This window comes from Tetrao urogallus (genome assembly GCF_951394365.1).
Source record: "Tetrao urogallus genome assembly, chromosome: 1".
Lineage (NCBI taxonomy): Eukaryota > Metazoa > Chordata > Aves > Galliformes > Phasianidae > Tetrao > Tetrao urogallus.
The window spans coordinates 21,691,951-21,707,340 of NC_136813.1; the positions used below are offsets into that span (position 1 = coordinate 21,691,951).

At 41.3% G+C, this 15,390-nt stretch overlaps 1 protein-coding gene across 1 annotated transcript in view; it reads right to left on the reverse strand.

Annotated features, from left to right (window-relative positions):
• Window positions 1–3,136: 3,136 nt before the first annotated feature.
• The window catches only part of LOC306957941 (uncharacterized protein), a gene marked incomplete at both ends in the record, with an annotated part of 38,215 nt that continues 25,961 nt past the window's right edge, over window positions 3,137–15,390 (reverse strand). The window contains 4 exons of the mRNA XM_079549291.1: window positions 3,137–3,288; window positions 4,290–4,335; window positions 5,002–5,087; window positions 7,674–9,287. Of these exons, the coding sequence (XP_079405417.1) occupies window positions 3,137–3,288; window positions 4,290–4,335; window positions 5,002–5,087; window positions 7,674–9,287 (1,898 nt within the window). The remainder of the gene's footprint in view (window positions 3,289–4,289; window positions 4,336–5,001; window positions 5,088–7,673; window positions 9,288–15,390) is intronic.

Sequence of the window (15,390 nt, forward strand, 5' to 3'; positions counted from 1 at the left end):
AGCAGCTGATACTGAGGGAGGAAAAAAAAGATAACTGCAGATTCACACCAGAAATCGATACTGGTTACTTTCTTCCAGGTTGCTCCTTACATTTGAAATCCTTGGTTGCAAACGGAAGTCCTCTCATGGTGGAATCAAAGTGAAGTTTCTGTAACAAAAGAAAGAAAAGATTTTGTTGGAATACCACAATAGTGCAGACTTCAATTGTGGCGAATCTGACCTTTGGACTAAAGAATTCACCTATCTGAGGTTTACAAAGCCTGTTTCTCTCTCATACTCAGCCGTTGGCCCTTTTTGTAATAACTGAAAAGGAACAGAGAGAAAAGCAGAAAAGAGAAAATGCAGGGGGAAAAAAAAAAAATCAAAAAATAAAAGAAAAATGGAAAAAAGAAGAAAATCTGGATGTCAAAATTAGAGCTAACAAGGTCTTAGCAATCACAAGGCTGAAAAAAAAATGAGATGAGTAACACAGTGGACACTTTATTTTTTTAATTTTTATTTCCTATTTAATCCCCCCTCACCCCATATCTTTTATTTCCTCTTATTCCCACTGGTAATTATGCTCTCTCCTTAAATAAGTTTTAGGCCATGTTTTCCTGGAAAGCTCTAGAAAGGGTAGGTGAGGTTTTCGGGTCATAATTCTGGGTGCTGTTTCATGCTACATATCAAAGGATAGAGATTTTTAATCTCCTGTAGCAAAATAACAACTGGAAGAGTTGCACCCTGGGAGGGTATAGCATCTTCTGTTCCATTAATGGAGAACTGGTTTAATTTGCTTTGTATTTTTCAGATCATTTTTCATTCCAGCCTAAAGAGAGAGGAATCAGCGAAGCACCAGATTTGCAGCCTTGTTTGTTCTCAGATCTTCTTGAAACTCTTCATTTATTGTGACAACACATGAAGCACCAGGTACTCACTTAACAACATGCTCTAACTGGTTTTCTCGGGTATTTAACTGGTATTCTCTTTAGTATTTGTTTAAGTTAAAAACACAAGAAACACTGAAAAAGGAATTTGTGAGTAGGAACTGGAGATCATCTTTTTTGCCAGCTCTTGAGTAATGTTTAATTTAAGGAAGTGAGAATTAAAACCAAGTTGTAATAGTAGTCAAATTTTTATGATTCCTACTTTTTCACAGTAAGAGGAGCAGTGTCACAAATCCATTCTCAATGTTCAGGCATAAATATACTTTTTTCCTTTTATCTACATCTGGGAAACTTGCTCAGACTTCTCTTTCCTGCTCAGTTCCAAGGACATCCTTGCTTTTGCCACCATCACACCTGCGACTCCTCAATCTCCTGCATCAAATACAAGATGTTTTAATATCAATGCCCTTGGAGATAGGATTTCACCCCTCCTGTCACTTCTCATTCATCATCACTGATTTGACCTGGCTGCCAGTCATCTCACACTCACTCTCAGGTGATTCTTTGCTGCCTCATCTCTTGGGCAGAGCCAGAGAAGTCGGAGCATCGGCTCAAGCGCAGAGTTCTGCACACCAAAGCAAGTCTGCACTGTATGCAAAGCAATGCATGGATGACAATTCATCCCAGCCTGATGAGAGTTCAGGCAGATCCCTTTGGCATGTGTGTTGAGGTGAGCTCACCCAGCTTCAGTCTAGCTGCAGAAGCACTGCATCCAGCAAGGGGAGACACCAGCAATAGCACGGCCAGGAAAGGAGGACTGATAACTTGTCATCAGGAGATTTGTCTCACCCAAACAACAACCCCGTGGGGCTGTCCTAGAACATATGTTCCTGTAGGGAGTTAATGCTCTGCCTCAAGCAAAAACATGCCTTTATTTTGTAATAATAATGCAGATAAATGCTTAAACTGCTATCAGCTTTTGTCAGCTTGCTCTACAATTCTATCGGCATCTGGCAATGGGAGTTTCCGGTCTAAGAGCTTTTAGGCACTAAAATACCACCCTGTTTTCACTGATCTCAGCATTTTTATTATTATTATTATTATTATTATTATTAATCAGGATCTCTTGCCTAATCTCCACCACAAATACTGATGTGCTGCCCATGCTGCTCTAGGAGCTCTCAGAACTACTTTAGAGTAACTCTATGTTTTCTTGGTGAAACACAAACATTGTCCACTCTCATTTCAACAAAAACAGCCTCATGGAACAATACAGAGTCATGGTCATCTGACTAAAAATTAAACAGCATTTAGCCAATAATTATTGGGACCATAGAATCACTAAGGTTGGAAAAGACTTCTAAGAGCACCAAGTCTACCCGCCAGCCCAGGCCACCATGCCCACTGAGCCCGTCCCTCAGTGCCACATCCACACAGCTCCTGAACGCCTCCCTGGGGAGCTGCGCCACTGCCTCACCACTCCTGAGAAGAAATTCTTCCCAATATCCAAACTGAACAGCATCTGGCACAACTTGAGGCCAGTCCCTCTTGTTCTACCACTCTTATCTGGGAGAAGAGGCTGACCTCCATCTCACCACAACCTCCTTTCAGGCAACTGTAGCGAGTGATAAACCAAACACAGCACTTGAGATGTGGTCCCACCAAGTCTGAGTGCAGAGGAATCACCCCCTCCCTGGTGCCACTGGCTTCACTGTTGCTGATACAAGTCAGGATGTCGTTGGGCTTGTTGGCTACCTGGGCACTCTCAAATATTTACTCTGAACTGCTCAACAAATCACGAATATAGCACAGAGGTGACATGAATCACACCAGCTCACCTCGGTAATTAAGCTGGCAACAAAGTGCAGCTGCTAAGCATCCTACACCATTGCTTTCACTTTACCAGGCAGAATTTAGATTTTGAGAGGGAAAAAAGAGGGGACTTTAATAGCAAAGTGCTGCCCACTCTTTCCCACTTAGGCTTAAAAACAAAATAAGACCAACAAAGGCCAGCAATCCTCCACCTCACAAAAAGACAAAAGAGAAAAAAATATATCAAAACAAACAAAAGAAATCCAATCTCAATCCTTATCTGAAGAAAACAAGAAGAAGTAAATTGGGTGATGCTTAATGCATCTCACCAATCGTAACAACCCACGTTCTTCAGATATTTGGACAAATCTAAAACCAGAAATAAAACACATTTACAGGTGTGACTGATTACCTTTTCCTTCATGCAGTTTTTTTGTTTTAATTAAGGTGTTCTCTCACTACTGATGAAGGACAGCACCCAGACAGCCACTGCTGGCAGAGGTCGCGGCGTTCTCTTCCATCACCCCAGGAGACATTTCTGGCAGCTTTTCAGAAGAGTCTTCATTCTCGTGGTGACTTTCATTTAGATCTTCAAGGGTAATAACATCAGCTGAAAAAATAAACAAATTATAAACTGCAGCTAAAAATACTTGAAGTTATCTTACATAATTTGTATCATGAATAGCATATTCATGATAATTTGTATCAGAATAGACTGTTTCTAGAACAAGCTTTTATCTCATCAGAATGCTCGTGATTCTGCTTCCTAAATGGCCTCACAAATAAGCTAATTATTTCGGGTTTAAATAATATAGATACACATCTATCAGAGATAACATATATATATACACATCAGTTTTACATGTACACATATATATAAATCCTGCTTTTCTACTTCCTTTCAGCTCTCTAAGGACCTTCCTTTTCTGTCTCTTTCTGCTGCCCCACAAACTCTCCTATTTCAGGCAACAAACCCTAACAGCTTCCAGCAACCAACTACTGTATTTTAATCTTGTTGCACAATTTATTCTAAATTACACTAAACTAATACAGAAATAATGGAACCAAACAATCAATAACCGGATTCTGTAGCTGCACGCTGCAGGAATTAAAGTGTGCAGAATTAATGTGTATAGAAGCCCTGAGCACCTTGTGGGACCTCGATGCCTCCTGCTGCTTGAGGGCCCAACTTGCTGTCAGGCTGACCGTTAAGCTGAAGGTGCTCAGCTTTTTAGAGGAACAAAACCTAAAGAAAAGCTTTTTCATCTTACATTTCTTTCTGATCAGGAATCAGATAAACTTGAATTTAGTATTTGATTAGTTGTATACAGGAAACTAAAATGCAAAGAGTCTCAGTATGTCAATCGGGAGAAGTGGCAGCAGCTCTGCCATGCTACCTACCTAACCACTGGAGGCACACATCTGCCAGGAGGGTTGCAACTAGATGATCCTAAAGGTCTCTTCCAACCCAAACCACTCTACAATATCTTACTACTTTTGCACAGAGAAGTGTTACAACTCTTTTGTGCTGAAAATCTTTGACATATTTCAGTATTAACCGTGTTCCCCACAAATATTTTATACCAGCTCTGTATCACAAAATACACTCACCAGCCAAGGCACTTCCACTCTGCAACCCATTTGCTTTCTGCTTCTCCTGAAATACATAACAACAGTCCAGAGAAAAAGAGAGTATGTGACAAGAGATTTTGCTATTCTGGGAGAGAACAAAATCTGTGTTCTATTTTAGATTACTATGTCATTGTACCTGCAGGATTTTCCTCATTTCCACTGCTCCTCAAGTAAAATTAAACCTTTACAAAGCAGCAGTGGGAAGTAGCACAAGAGTAATTTGTAAGTCACGATTTCTAATTAGACAAGGAAAGTTAAGCTGCCATCAGTCACTCTGTGACCTCTTTGGTCACGGCAGGAATAGCCACGAAGTTGCTGCTGTTTGCAGAGGGTGGCACTTGCTCAGATGATGGGAGAAAACCATAAGGAGGAAGACATTAGATCCAGTGCGTTGTATTTAGTGATCACAGGCCAGATCAGAAAGATCAAGGAAACTTTATAAGTTTTGTTAATCCCCCACAGCTACTTTGTACGTACTTCTGAAGCTGAACTTCCAAAATCTGGATCCTCCCATGGCATGAACTGGTTTTGGAAATACCCAGAAGTGTACATACAGCACCCATCTCCTCATTGTGGATATTAAAAAAGGAGAGTTTACTAGCAAAGAGTAGAACCTTGCTTCATGAACTGAGTGATTTCTCTTTACACCTGGAATATTGCAAAGCCTTCCGAAATCCCCTAATATTCGTACCTCCACAGAGGTCTTCCACAGTAAATAGATCATCTTTGAAACTTTCCAGTCAAGAGGAACTATATAATCATCTGGCAACAAGGATTCTGCAGAAGAAAATATTTTTGCAGTTGAGTGTTCTCATCTCTTCACGGCTAAAGTATATCACTGCATTGTCATTTTTGCTAATTCCTGCATGAGCCAGCAGCAAAGCCAAAACTGACATTTACCAAAAACCACGGGAGGGGAGGGAAAAAGATTTGGTTTTGTTTTCTTTTTTTACGCAAAGACTTTCGTTTCCCCCACACTCCCTGAACCACAGCACAAACAAAAACAGAAAGCTCTCAGCCCATAAATGCAACAAAACGCAGTTCTGTAACAGACTCCACGTTTTAAAATGCTTATGCATAGGAAGCACTGCAATATTATCCAATAAATTACTTTCTAGTATGTTTTAACTGCAAAAACTCTTCACTTCTCAAGGAGCTGAAAAGAGATTCTTCATAGAAAAGCAGTCTAAAATATATTTTGTGCTTATAAGAGAAACAGCCAAGCAAGTAAATCAACTTAATCTTTCATTTATAGATATCCAAGGACAAATACCACAATTTTTCCCTCCAAAATTATTAAACAAAAATTGTCTGCAATTATCACTCACAGATTCTACTGCCTGATGGAGTGGTTGGCAGCCCTGCCTGCAGCATTCTGTAGTTCTACATGTATGCCAATGAACAGCCTATCACTACACAGCTGACCACAGAAAAAGCACAAGAACTTCTGAAGGTGTGAGAAAAACACGTCTGAATCAGAACACAGTCAGCATTCTGTGGAGCATTCACACTTTCGAGGAGAAAACAAACCCACAGCAATCACAAGCTGGGAAGAGCTCAGAGATATCAGGGGGGCTTTATATTTCTTAAAGGTTGTTTCCAAAGGAAACTCATCTAGAATATTATATCATAGAATATCATACAATAGAATCATAGAATGGCCTGGGTTGAAAAGGACCTCAAACATCATCTAGTTTCAACCCCCTGCTGTGTGTAGGGTCACCAACCAGCAGACCAGGCTGCCCAGAGCCACATCCAGCCTGGCCTTGAATGCCTCCAGGGATGGGGCATCCACAGCCTCCTTGGGCAACCTGTTCCAGTGCGTCACCACCCTCTGTGTGGAAAAACTTCCTCTAATATCTAACCTGAACCTCCCCTGTCTCAGTGCAAAACCATTCCCTCTTGTCCTGTCACTATTCACCCTTGTAAACAGTCGTTCCCCTTCCCGTTTATACGCTCCCTTCACGTATTGAACAGCCACAATGAGGTCTCCCCGGAGCCTTCTCTTCTCCAAGCTAAACAATCTAAAACTCACTCACAGAAGAATGACATTTGCTGCACCCAACAGCTGAGTGCTCCAGGATGCCTGTTCTGTTTGCCATCCCCCTGGCCGATCACTTCTTTCAAGTCATGGCCAACTCCAGTCCCTCCTGGATGCTGGCAATCAAGACCACAGACATTAGTGCTTGCCAAGCTTAGATACTGTAGTAGTTGAGACAACCCCAATTGTTCCTGGCTGTGCTTAACCCTGCACATGATTTGGTGCCAAACTGGGGTCAGGCAGCACTGCAGGTTCTTTGGGCACACATCAAGGCCAGCAGTGCTGCCAGGGGGTCGCCATCACTGTTCTGGCAGGTAACACTGCCATCAGCTTGTATGATAAAACAAAGAATCAGCATGCCTGTTTTGGCATAGAGACAGAACATAAGCTGCTCTTCTGCTTTTTTGGTTAAATTCAATTCCACTGAAACAGACAGGTGTACAGGCTCAACAACTCATCTGTGTTTTAAAATCCGTTTGTTTGCCAAATCAAACTTACTGCTTTTTTCACAGGCTAAGTTTAGGCCAAGGAAGTTGCAGACCCTTACACACAGCGGCCATGGGCGGCTCTTCCCATCGCAGTGTGTTGCAGTGATTCCCAAACATGCCCATTGTTGCTGACTGCAGCTCTGTGCGGCCAGCTGGCAGTGATCTGGAAATCACAGTTGCCACAAACAGCTCCTCCGAGCACTGATGGTGCTTCTGAGTAAGTTCATGTGCTGAACTGAAAGTACAAGCATAGGACAACTAGAGCTCCGGAAGGCAAACATGGCACTATGGCACTCAGTCATGTGTGATTAAAAAGAAAGTAGTGAATATCTGAAAATGCATCCTGTAAGTGGAACTTAAATGAGATTCTGCAAAAGGTTTTCAATTGTATCTAATCCACATTAGGATTTATGAATAAACCCCACATTAGGGCTTATTCCTTTTTCTTTGCTTATGAGAATATGCTACCATCATCAACCATAAAAAAAAAATAAATCAAACATGCAGGTTTTATATAAGAGCACCCATTTTTCCATTTAGTTTTGTAATCAACAAATTAAAGCCTTTCTGAGAATGATGTATTCACATCAAGAGCTTTGGATTTGAAGTTGCTAAGTCAGCATCACTCCAGATGTGAGGGTGAGGCCAAACCCAATGGCCCCTTAGAGATAAAGATGCTTTAAAAAAAGAAAAAGAAAGAAAGAAAGAAATTCACCAAAGCAGCAGCGACTCCTTTCAGTAGGGTTGCTATTTCATTCACTGTTACCTGCAGTCAAAATGAACATTTAATCACACACACACGTATTTACACAGCAGCAGTAAGAAGAGCATTACCCAGCGGAAGACCTGGAGAACCAAAGAGCTGCACAAGTTGAAAAGCAAATCCTATGGATAAGGGAAGTCCCAGGAAGCTGGTTTTCATATTCACATCTTGTTTAAATGCGGGTGGAGAGGCCGCTGATGGCTCAGGGCCATCTGCTTTGTGCACATTTGCAACACACCTTTCCAAGATGCTCGGATCTTCTGCATATTCAGAAACAGCTTGAACAGAAGATAAAATATCTGGTTGGCTGCTTATGACATCTGAGGAGATTTCACCTTCACCTTTGTTACCAACTGCCTGATGCTGCCTTGGAGTTTGAGCTCGCTCCTCCATTGTTCTGGAAATCACACAAACACTACAAGAATACTTTGGTGTTGGAGAAGACCTTCCCAAACGAAAATACGAAATAGCTTGTAAGGGGGAATCCACATGAGGGTTGGGCAAGGAATGGGGGGCCTCAGGGCCACTGTACGGTGCAGCATACTCCTGAAACACCAGGTTCTGTTCACGTCCCAGTCCACGGTCCTGCTGTAGAAAGCCCTTTTGCTCCACTTCTAATACACTTTCTGAGGGACCATCACCTTTTAGTGGGAGTTCCTCCCCTCCCTCTGTGCCACCAGCAATTTCTCTGGGCAGATTAAATTTGGGTGCCAAGTTGACTATTCTTCTGTACCTTTTTCTCTTTGGTGCAACTGGTGCAGCATCATTTACTGGCATTGAACAGTGCGTGGAGGTGCTCCTGGGTTCCACAAGTGAACCCTCGTGCACTTCACCAGGCGAAGATGCCAACACACCATCGCTCTGTGTATTACCTGCCTTCTCAGTCACTTTTTCCTGGTGGTTTTCCTTTACCAGTCTCTCACTGGGCTGGGGGCAGTTCAGCTCTGTTGAACTGTCAGTGCACATCTGTTTGGGCTTCCTCGCTTTTTTCTGTCTTTGTTCACCTACCAAATTATCCTCAGACCAAGAAGAAGAAAGTTGTGCATCAAAACCCTGCTGTAATTCCTCAGTAGATAAATTAATTGAAAAAAAAGCCCAGGCATTAGAGCAGTTCTCTTCTGTTTTCATTGCACTTTTATTGTCTGTGTTACTATCAGGCACGTTGTAATGCACTTTGGAATTGTGACAGAGAGATATTTCTTTTTCTTCACCATTTAGAAGTAACTGTTCAGCTTCCATGTCAGGTTCACATGTGCTTTTAAGTTTGCTTTCTGTGCTGGACAGTAGGCTGTTACCTTCACAGTTGCATTCTGCTTCTTGGATACAACTTGCATCATTCTTTACTTTCAGGGTACTGCTCTTACAAAGATTTTCCCTATGCTTTTGATTCACTTCCTCATCATCAAACACGTTTTTGGTCGTGCTTCCAGTACAAAGGGGTTTCTTATCCGTTAGAAGTGAGCTGTCACTTTCTGCAGGCACTTCATGTGTCAGCACCCCATTGGATACAGCTGACATCTCTGTGACTGGAGGGCTCACAGCTTCTGTCCCGCTTTCCTTATCACCATTCGGCTGCTCCTCACAACCTCCCACGGGATCCTCAGCACCTTCCCCACATGCACACAAGGACTTTCTGTTTTCCTCTTCTGAGTCGTCCCCCTCACTTTCAGATGTTTCCTGGTTGTCTGGAGTGAGACGAGCCGCTCCGCTTAAATTCTGCTTTGTGATTTCTGTCATCTTCATTTTTTTGTTTCTTTTTCGCTTTTTCCTCTGCTTTACTTTTGCCAAGGGATGCCCGTGGTTTTTCTTTAAAATTCTCTCCCTGTATGAAAAACAACAATAAAAGAGTTTAAAAACCAATATATATGTAAATATATTATAAATATTATATAAATGAACATACTCGTGGTGTTCCATTTGAAGGCTATTTACCATTAATGATGGTCAAACACAGACCATCTGCTTTTTAAAAAGGGCAGAACCTCAGATAAGAACTTCTATTGATTAAACACAAGTGTAGACCTTACAATTCACAACAATCTTGAACATCTGACATATAAATAAATACAGTTGCAGTCTCAAAACTTAATTTTACTAAAAGCACCAAAAAAATCACTGCAATCCTGTTTCTGGATATCTTTCTAAATTCTTGTTAATAATAGATACTAAATGCATTAATAATAGATGCTAAAGAAGTTGAAGAGCTTCTGCTATTCTGAAATTCCTGAAACGTCCTGCAGAGCAGAAGTGTACCAAGGAAGAAAGGGTCGTCCACTAGGATTAAATAGACTACACTTAGATTAGATGAACTTAAACCTGTACTAACCCAAAGCCTGAATAATGCAAAGGCACAGGGACTATAGCAACACTCTGATGCTGTTCAATGTATTACAAGTGGGCACATGTTTGGAGAAAAAAATATTTCATATTCTATATTTGCAACAAAATAATACACTACAGACAAGTTAACTCAGCTGTAGGCAGTGATTTAAAGAGAAATTTGCCTGCATTTCCCCACAAATTCAATAGATAGCAGCCCTAGCAATGACTTCTCTGAAATTGTGGTCTTAGTTAACCCTGAAATGAACACGAGTAAGAAAAACCTTCTGGGCAACAGTGCAGCCACAGCATTACTAAACCAGAACAGGATCCAAAAGCCCCAGTGCCTTCATATGGCTGCAATGAGTGCCATGCTTCACAGGGAAGACCCTATGGGAAAGCACACACATCTAATTGCCCTGAAGTGGCACCCACATCTGGAAGTATCCTCCTAGGAAATCAGATTTCCTTCTAATGTTGGTATTTGAGTCTCCGTGGTGCTCCTCTCAGTGGTGAAATCTGACTTCCTCTTGCACAAATGAGTACATTTTCAATGCAGGGCACTGTGCTTTAATTGCAGGTGCCTGTACTGCAGGTACATATTAGTCAAGATGAGTTTTACTTAGCATTCTGCTCACACTGAAACATACTTCCTCTCACCCCAAAGAGAGGCAGACTGCCTAGAACAAAAAAAAGTAGTTTTAGGACTGACTACATTTCCTTTAGCTATTGAATGAAATTGCAGAAAAGTAAAATGTCTTCAACAGCAATTAAAGAGGGTTTTGTTTGTTTGTTAGGTGTAACCCAGATTTGTCTGAACCGTATACTTACCACAGAACGCGCCTTAAATCCTGACACTAACATTTCTCCTTTTGAAAAGGAGCTTTAGAAGTGAATTTAGAAGAGGAAGTTCTCTGAGGTTTTCAAAATAATAATGCCCCTCACGAACAGCGTATAAAAGAGCATTCTATTTGTGCTTGCTTTGAATGGAACATGGAAATAAAACAGCAGATGTGAGCATCAGTTCCATGGAGAATCTGGTATTTTATCTTTGTGCTGTCATTGACAGCTCTGCAGAAATGACCAGATTGCCAGCGTCAGCACCTAGCACAGAAAGGCTGAAATCCAGCAGCAAAGGATCAGACTCCTCCAGCCTCATCATTGCAGTAGCTGTGCCTGCTCACCATTCAGCTCCCCCAGATGTGGGTTTGTGCTGCTGCCCACAGGGGGGAACCTCAGCCTCAAGCACATCTCTGCTGCCCAACTCCTTTACCTGACCGTCCTTTCAGGATAATCCTGACAGACTTTTTTAGGGTGGGATGGCAGGCTAAGAGATACCAAAGAACTCAGCAAAGCAAAGTCACAGGCCAGCACATTTATTTCCTCTCCTCACCATTAATTCAGATTCAAGAAGCAAAAACATACTGGAAAGGATTCACTTCAGAAGGCAAGAACAGCAGAAACACACCCACCAAATAACAAAGATAACACTGGATAACTCAGAGAAACCAGCAGCTGTTACTGCACTGGGACTGGAGCATGTCATAATAGTGATGGTAGCAAATGTTGGTCCAGGTGGATGATTTTATATGCCTGGAAATATCACTTCATAATGAGAACCAACAGTTCATATTAAATACAACCACACCACTTCTCTACTTTGGAAGAGAGATTTTAGATCAGTTCGGTGAAATTCGTTTTTTAAGGGTTTGGATTTCCTCCAGAAAGGACTGAAACAAAAAGGGATGTGATGGACTGCTGAAGGCAGAGTAAGTAATTTCATTACTCTTCACTCTTCTCAGCCAGCTAGTCCTAACAAAACACTGCCTCTGACAAACGCTGTAATGCACTGTGATGCCACAGCTGAGATTTCCTGGTGTGGGGTATCTCCAATATCCTGTAAAGGTTGTTTTTTTCATGTAATAAAGTGAATTGTCTACTAACTGTCTTAAATTTTAACCCAGTTCCTCCTCTTTTAGCTCACCTAGTGCTTTTTGGTAGTTTTCCCCACTCATAAAGCCACATGGCACACGGAGAAAGTTTGAGAACCAGCATGGAGATAGACTTCCTCCTTGACAGGAACATTTGCTAGCAAGTTGTTTTAAAGCACACAAAACACACTCAAGTTGGAAGAAAAACGTTGCAGGTTGTTATTTACATTTTGCCACGTATTATTAATTTTAAAGAGACACAACTGTTTAGTAATAAAGACCTTAACAATGTAGTATTTTTGTTGGAAGAGGAACTCACTGCCTATAATGACACTTGGAAATTTCTCAGCCTGCCCCTTGGGCAATGTGAAAAGCTTTTCCCCATAACTCTGTTACACGTGACCTCAAGGTTTAACCCAATGCTCAAAACAGCACCCACAGCCTGAGGGGCAGCACTCAGAGCCTTCACTCTTCTCTTCACTGAGAAACAGCATTTTCATCAGAGCTGAGGCAGAACACACAAAGAAAACGACCTATGGAAGGTAGCTATATATATATATTTTTTTTTAAACTGGAAAATGAAAAAAAGAGGAAAAAAAAAATAGCAGATATTTGAATGAAAGTTTATTTCAACTTCAGCTCTACCACACATTTAAATTGATGTCTCCTTGATGTCAAAACATGTCTGTAGTAATTACTGTAATGGAAATACAGAGGAACTGATAAATTAAAGATTCTGTATGACATTTAGCAATGAGCTACACACTCTGAGAAAATTACCATTGATTTCCAAAATCTCCATAAGGAGTAACTTTCAATGAGAGCTCTACTAGAGCTGCTTATATAAAGAGGTAATTGAGGATATGGTTTGCCTTCCCTTCCTGGTAAGTCCATGTACATGATTGAACGAACACATCTTTCCTCGTTACCCAACATGACAACAGCAACAAGCAGAAACAGTGGCTATAACTTTGGAATAACAACAACAAAAACCACAGCACCAGCCTCTCTTGTTGCATATTTTGCCTTTCATTCTTAAATGACTGCTGAAGATGCAGTTCCTCAAAACCAAATGGAACAGCGGCATTAGGTGATGAAGCAACAGGGAAAAACCGTATGCAAAGTAAATTTGAGCCTGATACCCTAAAAACAAACAAACAAACAAAAAAACAACAAAAACAAAACAAAAACCAAACCTGCTCAGCAGCACAGGGCTTCCTGAAAGGTGAAATTCCATCAGATGCTGAGCATCCAACTTAGCAGTTCCAGTACCCATCTCTTGCTGGTTCTCCAGCAATCCTTCACAGGTGGGTTCAGCTGCTTAAACCAGCATGGAAAAGCAAGCATAACCTTTTTGTTGTTGTTGTTGAGCCAATTCAAGACACCAAAACAAGAAGAAAAATATGTGTGTGTAGCTGAGAGAACGGAAGTGGTGAGAGCAAAGTAACTCCTTTCAGCAGCAGAAAGTTGGGATAGAAATTCCCCATATACAATTGATAAGAAATGCTTACACATTGCAATGCTGTAAATTAATGCTACTCATCCCAAACCAATAATAATCCTACTAACTGGGTTCAATCTAAAGTAACTCTATGCATGGCAGAGGGTTGGAACTAGATGGTCTTTAAGGTCCCTTCCAAGCTAAGCTATTCTATGGTTCTATTCTTCATTTCCCAACAGCAGTGAGAAGGAAACATACATCCTAATGAAATACACTATTCTGTCACAGTGCTCAAAGAGTCACTCCAGTTCTGACCGCTCTACAGGACTGCTGTTTATATGGTTCCATGCACTACATAACCAGCCACCACATTTCTGATCCAGACACAGGAGACAATGATCCGAAGAGAGCACAGAGAACAGCACACAACAGGTTTGATCACAGCATGTCTTTAGAAGCTGTCCATTTAATCAAATACGCACGCAAGTTTACTTTGAAGTAAAACATGTAAAGAAATAAACAACAACCAACTGAAACCCATCAAAAACTCCACCTACCTTAGGTGCTAGTCACAGCAATTCAGCTTCCATATGATGGTCCATTCACTCCACCATTTTGGGTGTAGTGATCATACTGATCGCTTTCCTACCTGCTTGATGAAAGCTGTGCCTGTCTTCTGACAGAAAAAGCTCTTTTCTTTCTCCTCCTCTGGCTATTTCTTCATGGAACGTGTTGAACAACACTAAGGAAATCCATCCTGAATGCACCGATTGATACATTCACACGCACACACACACCTGAGAGCATTATCAAGTATCTACTTCCTGAACAAGTGAAACAGCCACTCTCAACATCATTTAGGTGCCACAAACATCTCACCAGACATCTCAAAATACTAACCAGAACAAAAAACAATAGAAAATTATCACTCTTCTTATTCATGAAGGCTCAAATAATCAATTTCCACTTAAGCTCCCTCTGGGAAAATTCTGTATTGAAGCAGCTGCCAACACTACCACCTGGAAATACAACAGGAACCATGTTCTCAAGTCCAGTAACATTCTAAGGTAAGTTCTATTACTTGTGTGATAACAGCTTAACCATGAAGACAACCTGTTCAAAATGAATCCAGGCTAGACAACAAACACACTATTTTGAAAAGCTGTTTGAAGACACATGTAGTCAAACATGTACTAGTTAAAGTTCAGTGCAATCTGCTGTGCAGCACTCCTTCCTGATTTGCTATTGACATGAAGACATTTCTGTATGAGGCTTTTAAGGAACACTTTCTAAAACAGGATGGAAAAATCCCACTTTCCCTGGCAATGAGCAATCTGCTCTGTATAATGTTTTTGAGCAAACAATCATTAAATATACATATCTGGATACAAAGCAATCAGTTCTGATTAAATCCTAAGCACTGTCAGTAACAGCAGAGCACATTTCACTCTAAAGCTGGCAACCCAGGCTGGAAACCATCAGCTGAAGCAGAGACTACTTGAAGTAAATAAAAAAACCCCACTATTTCTTACCAGAGAATAGAGAAATATGTATGGTGATGTATCACTATCACACTTGAACACAAAGGTAACAACCACCAAAACCAGAACTTAGTCATAAGCAAACACAACAAAAAGGTGTTAAAGCCAAAACCAGATTTTTACAGAGTAAAGTGTTGGCTGTTCTTTGTCAGGTCATGATCACACCAAACCAAATGTAAAATGAAGTTTGACGTAAGACAATGAAAACCAAACTGATTAGAATCATGAGTAGGGGCATAAGAATCATAGAACGGCTGGGTTGAAAAGGACCTCAAACATCATCTAGTTTCAACCCCCCTGCTATGTGCAGGGTCACCAACCACCAGACCAGGCTGCCCAGAGCCACATCCAGCCTGGCCTTGAATGCCTCCAGGGATGGAGCATCCACAGCCTCCTTGGGCAACCTGTTCCAGTGCGTCACCACCCTCTGGGTGAAAAACTTCCTCCTGCTACCTAACCTAAACCTCCCATCTCAGTTTAAAACCATTCCCCCTAATAATAAGGAAGCAACAAAGGTGCAATGAGGCGTCAGTGGTCAGAGTGGTCAGGCACTGGA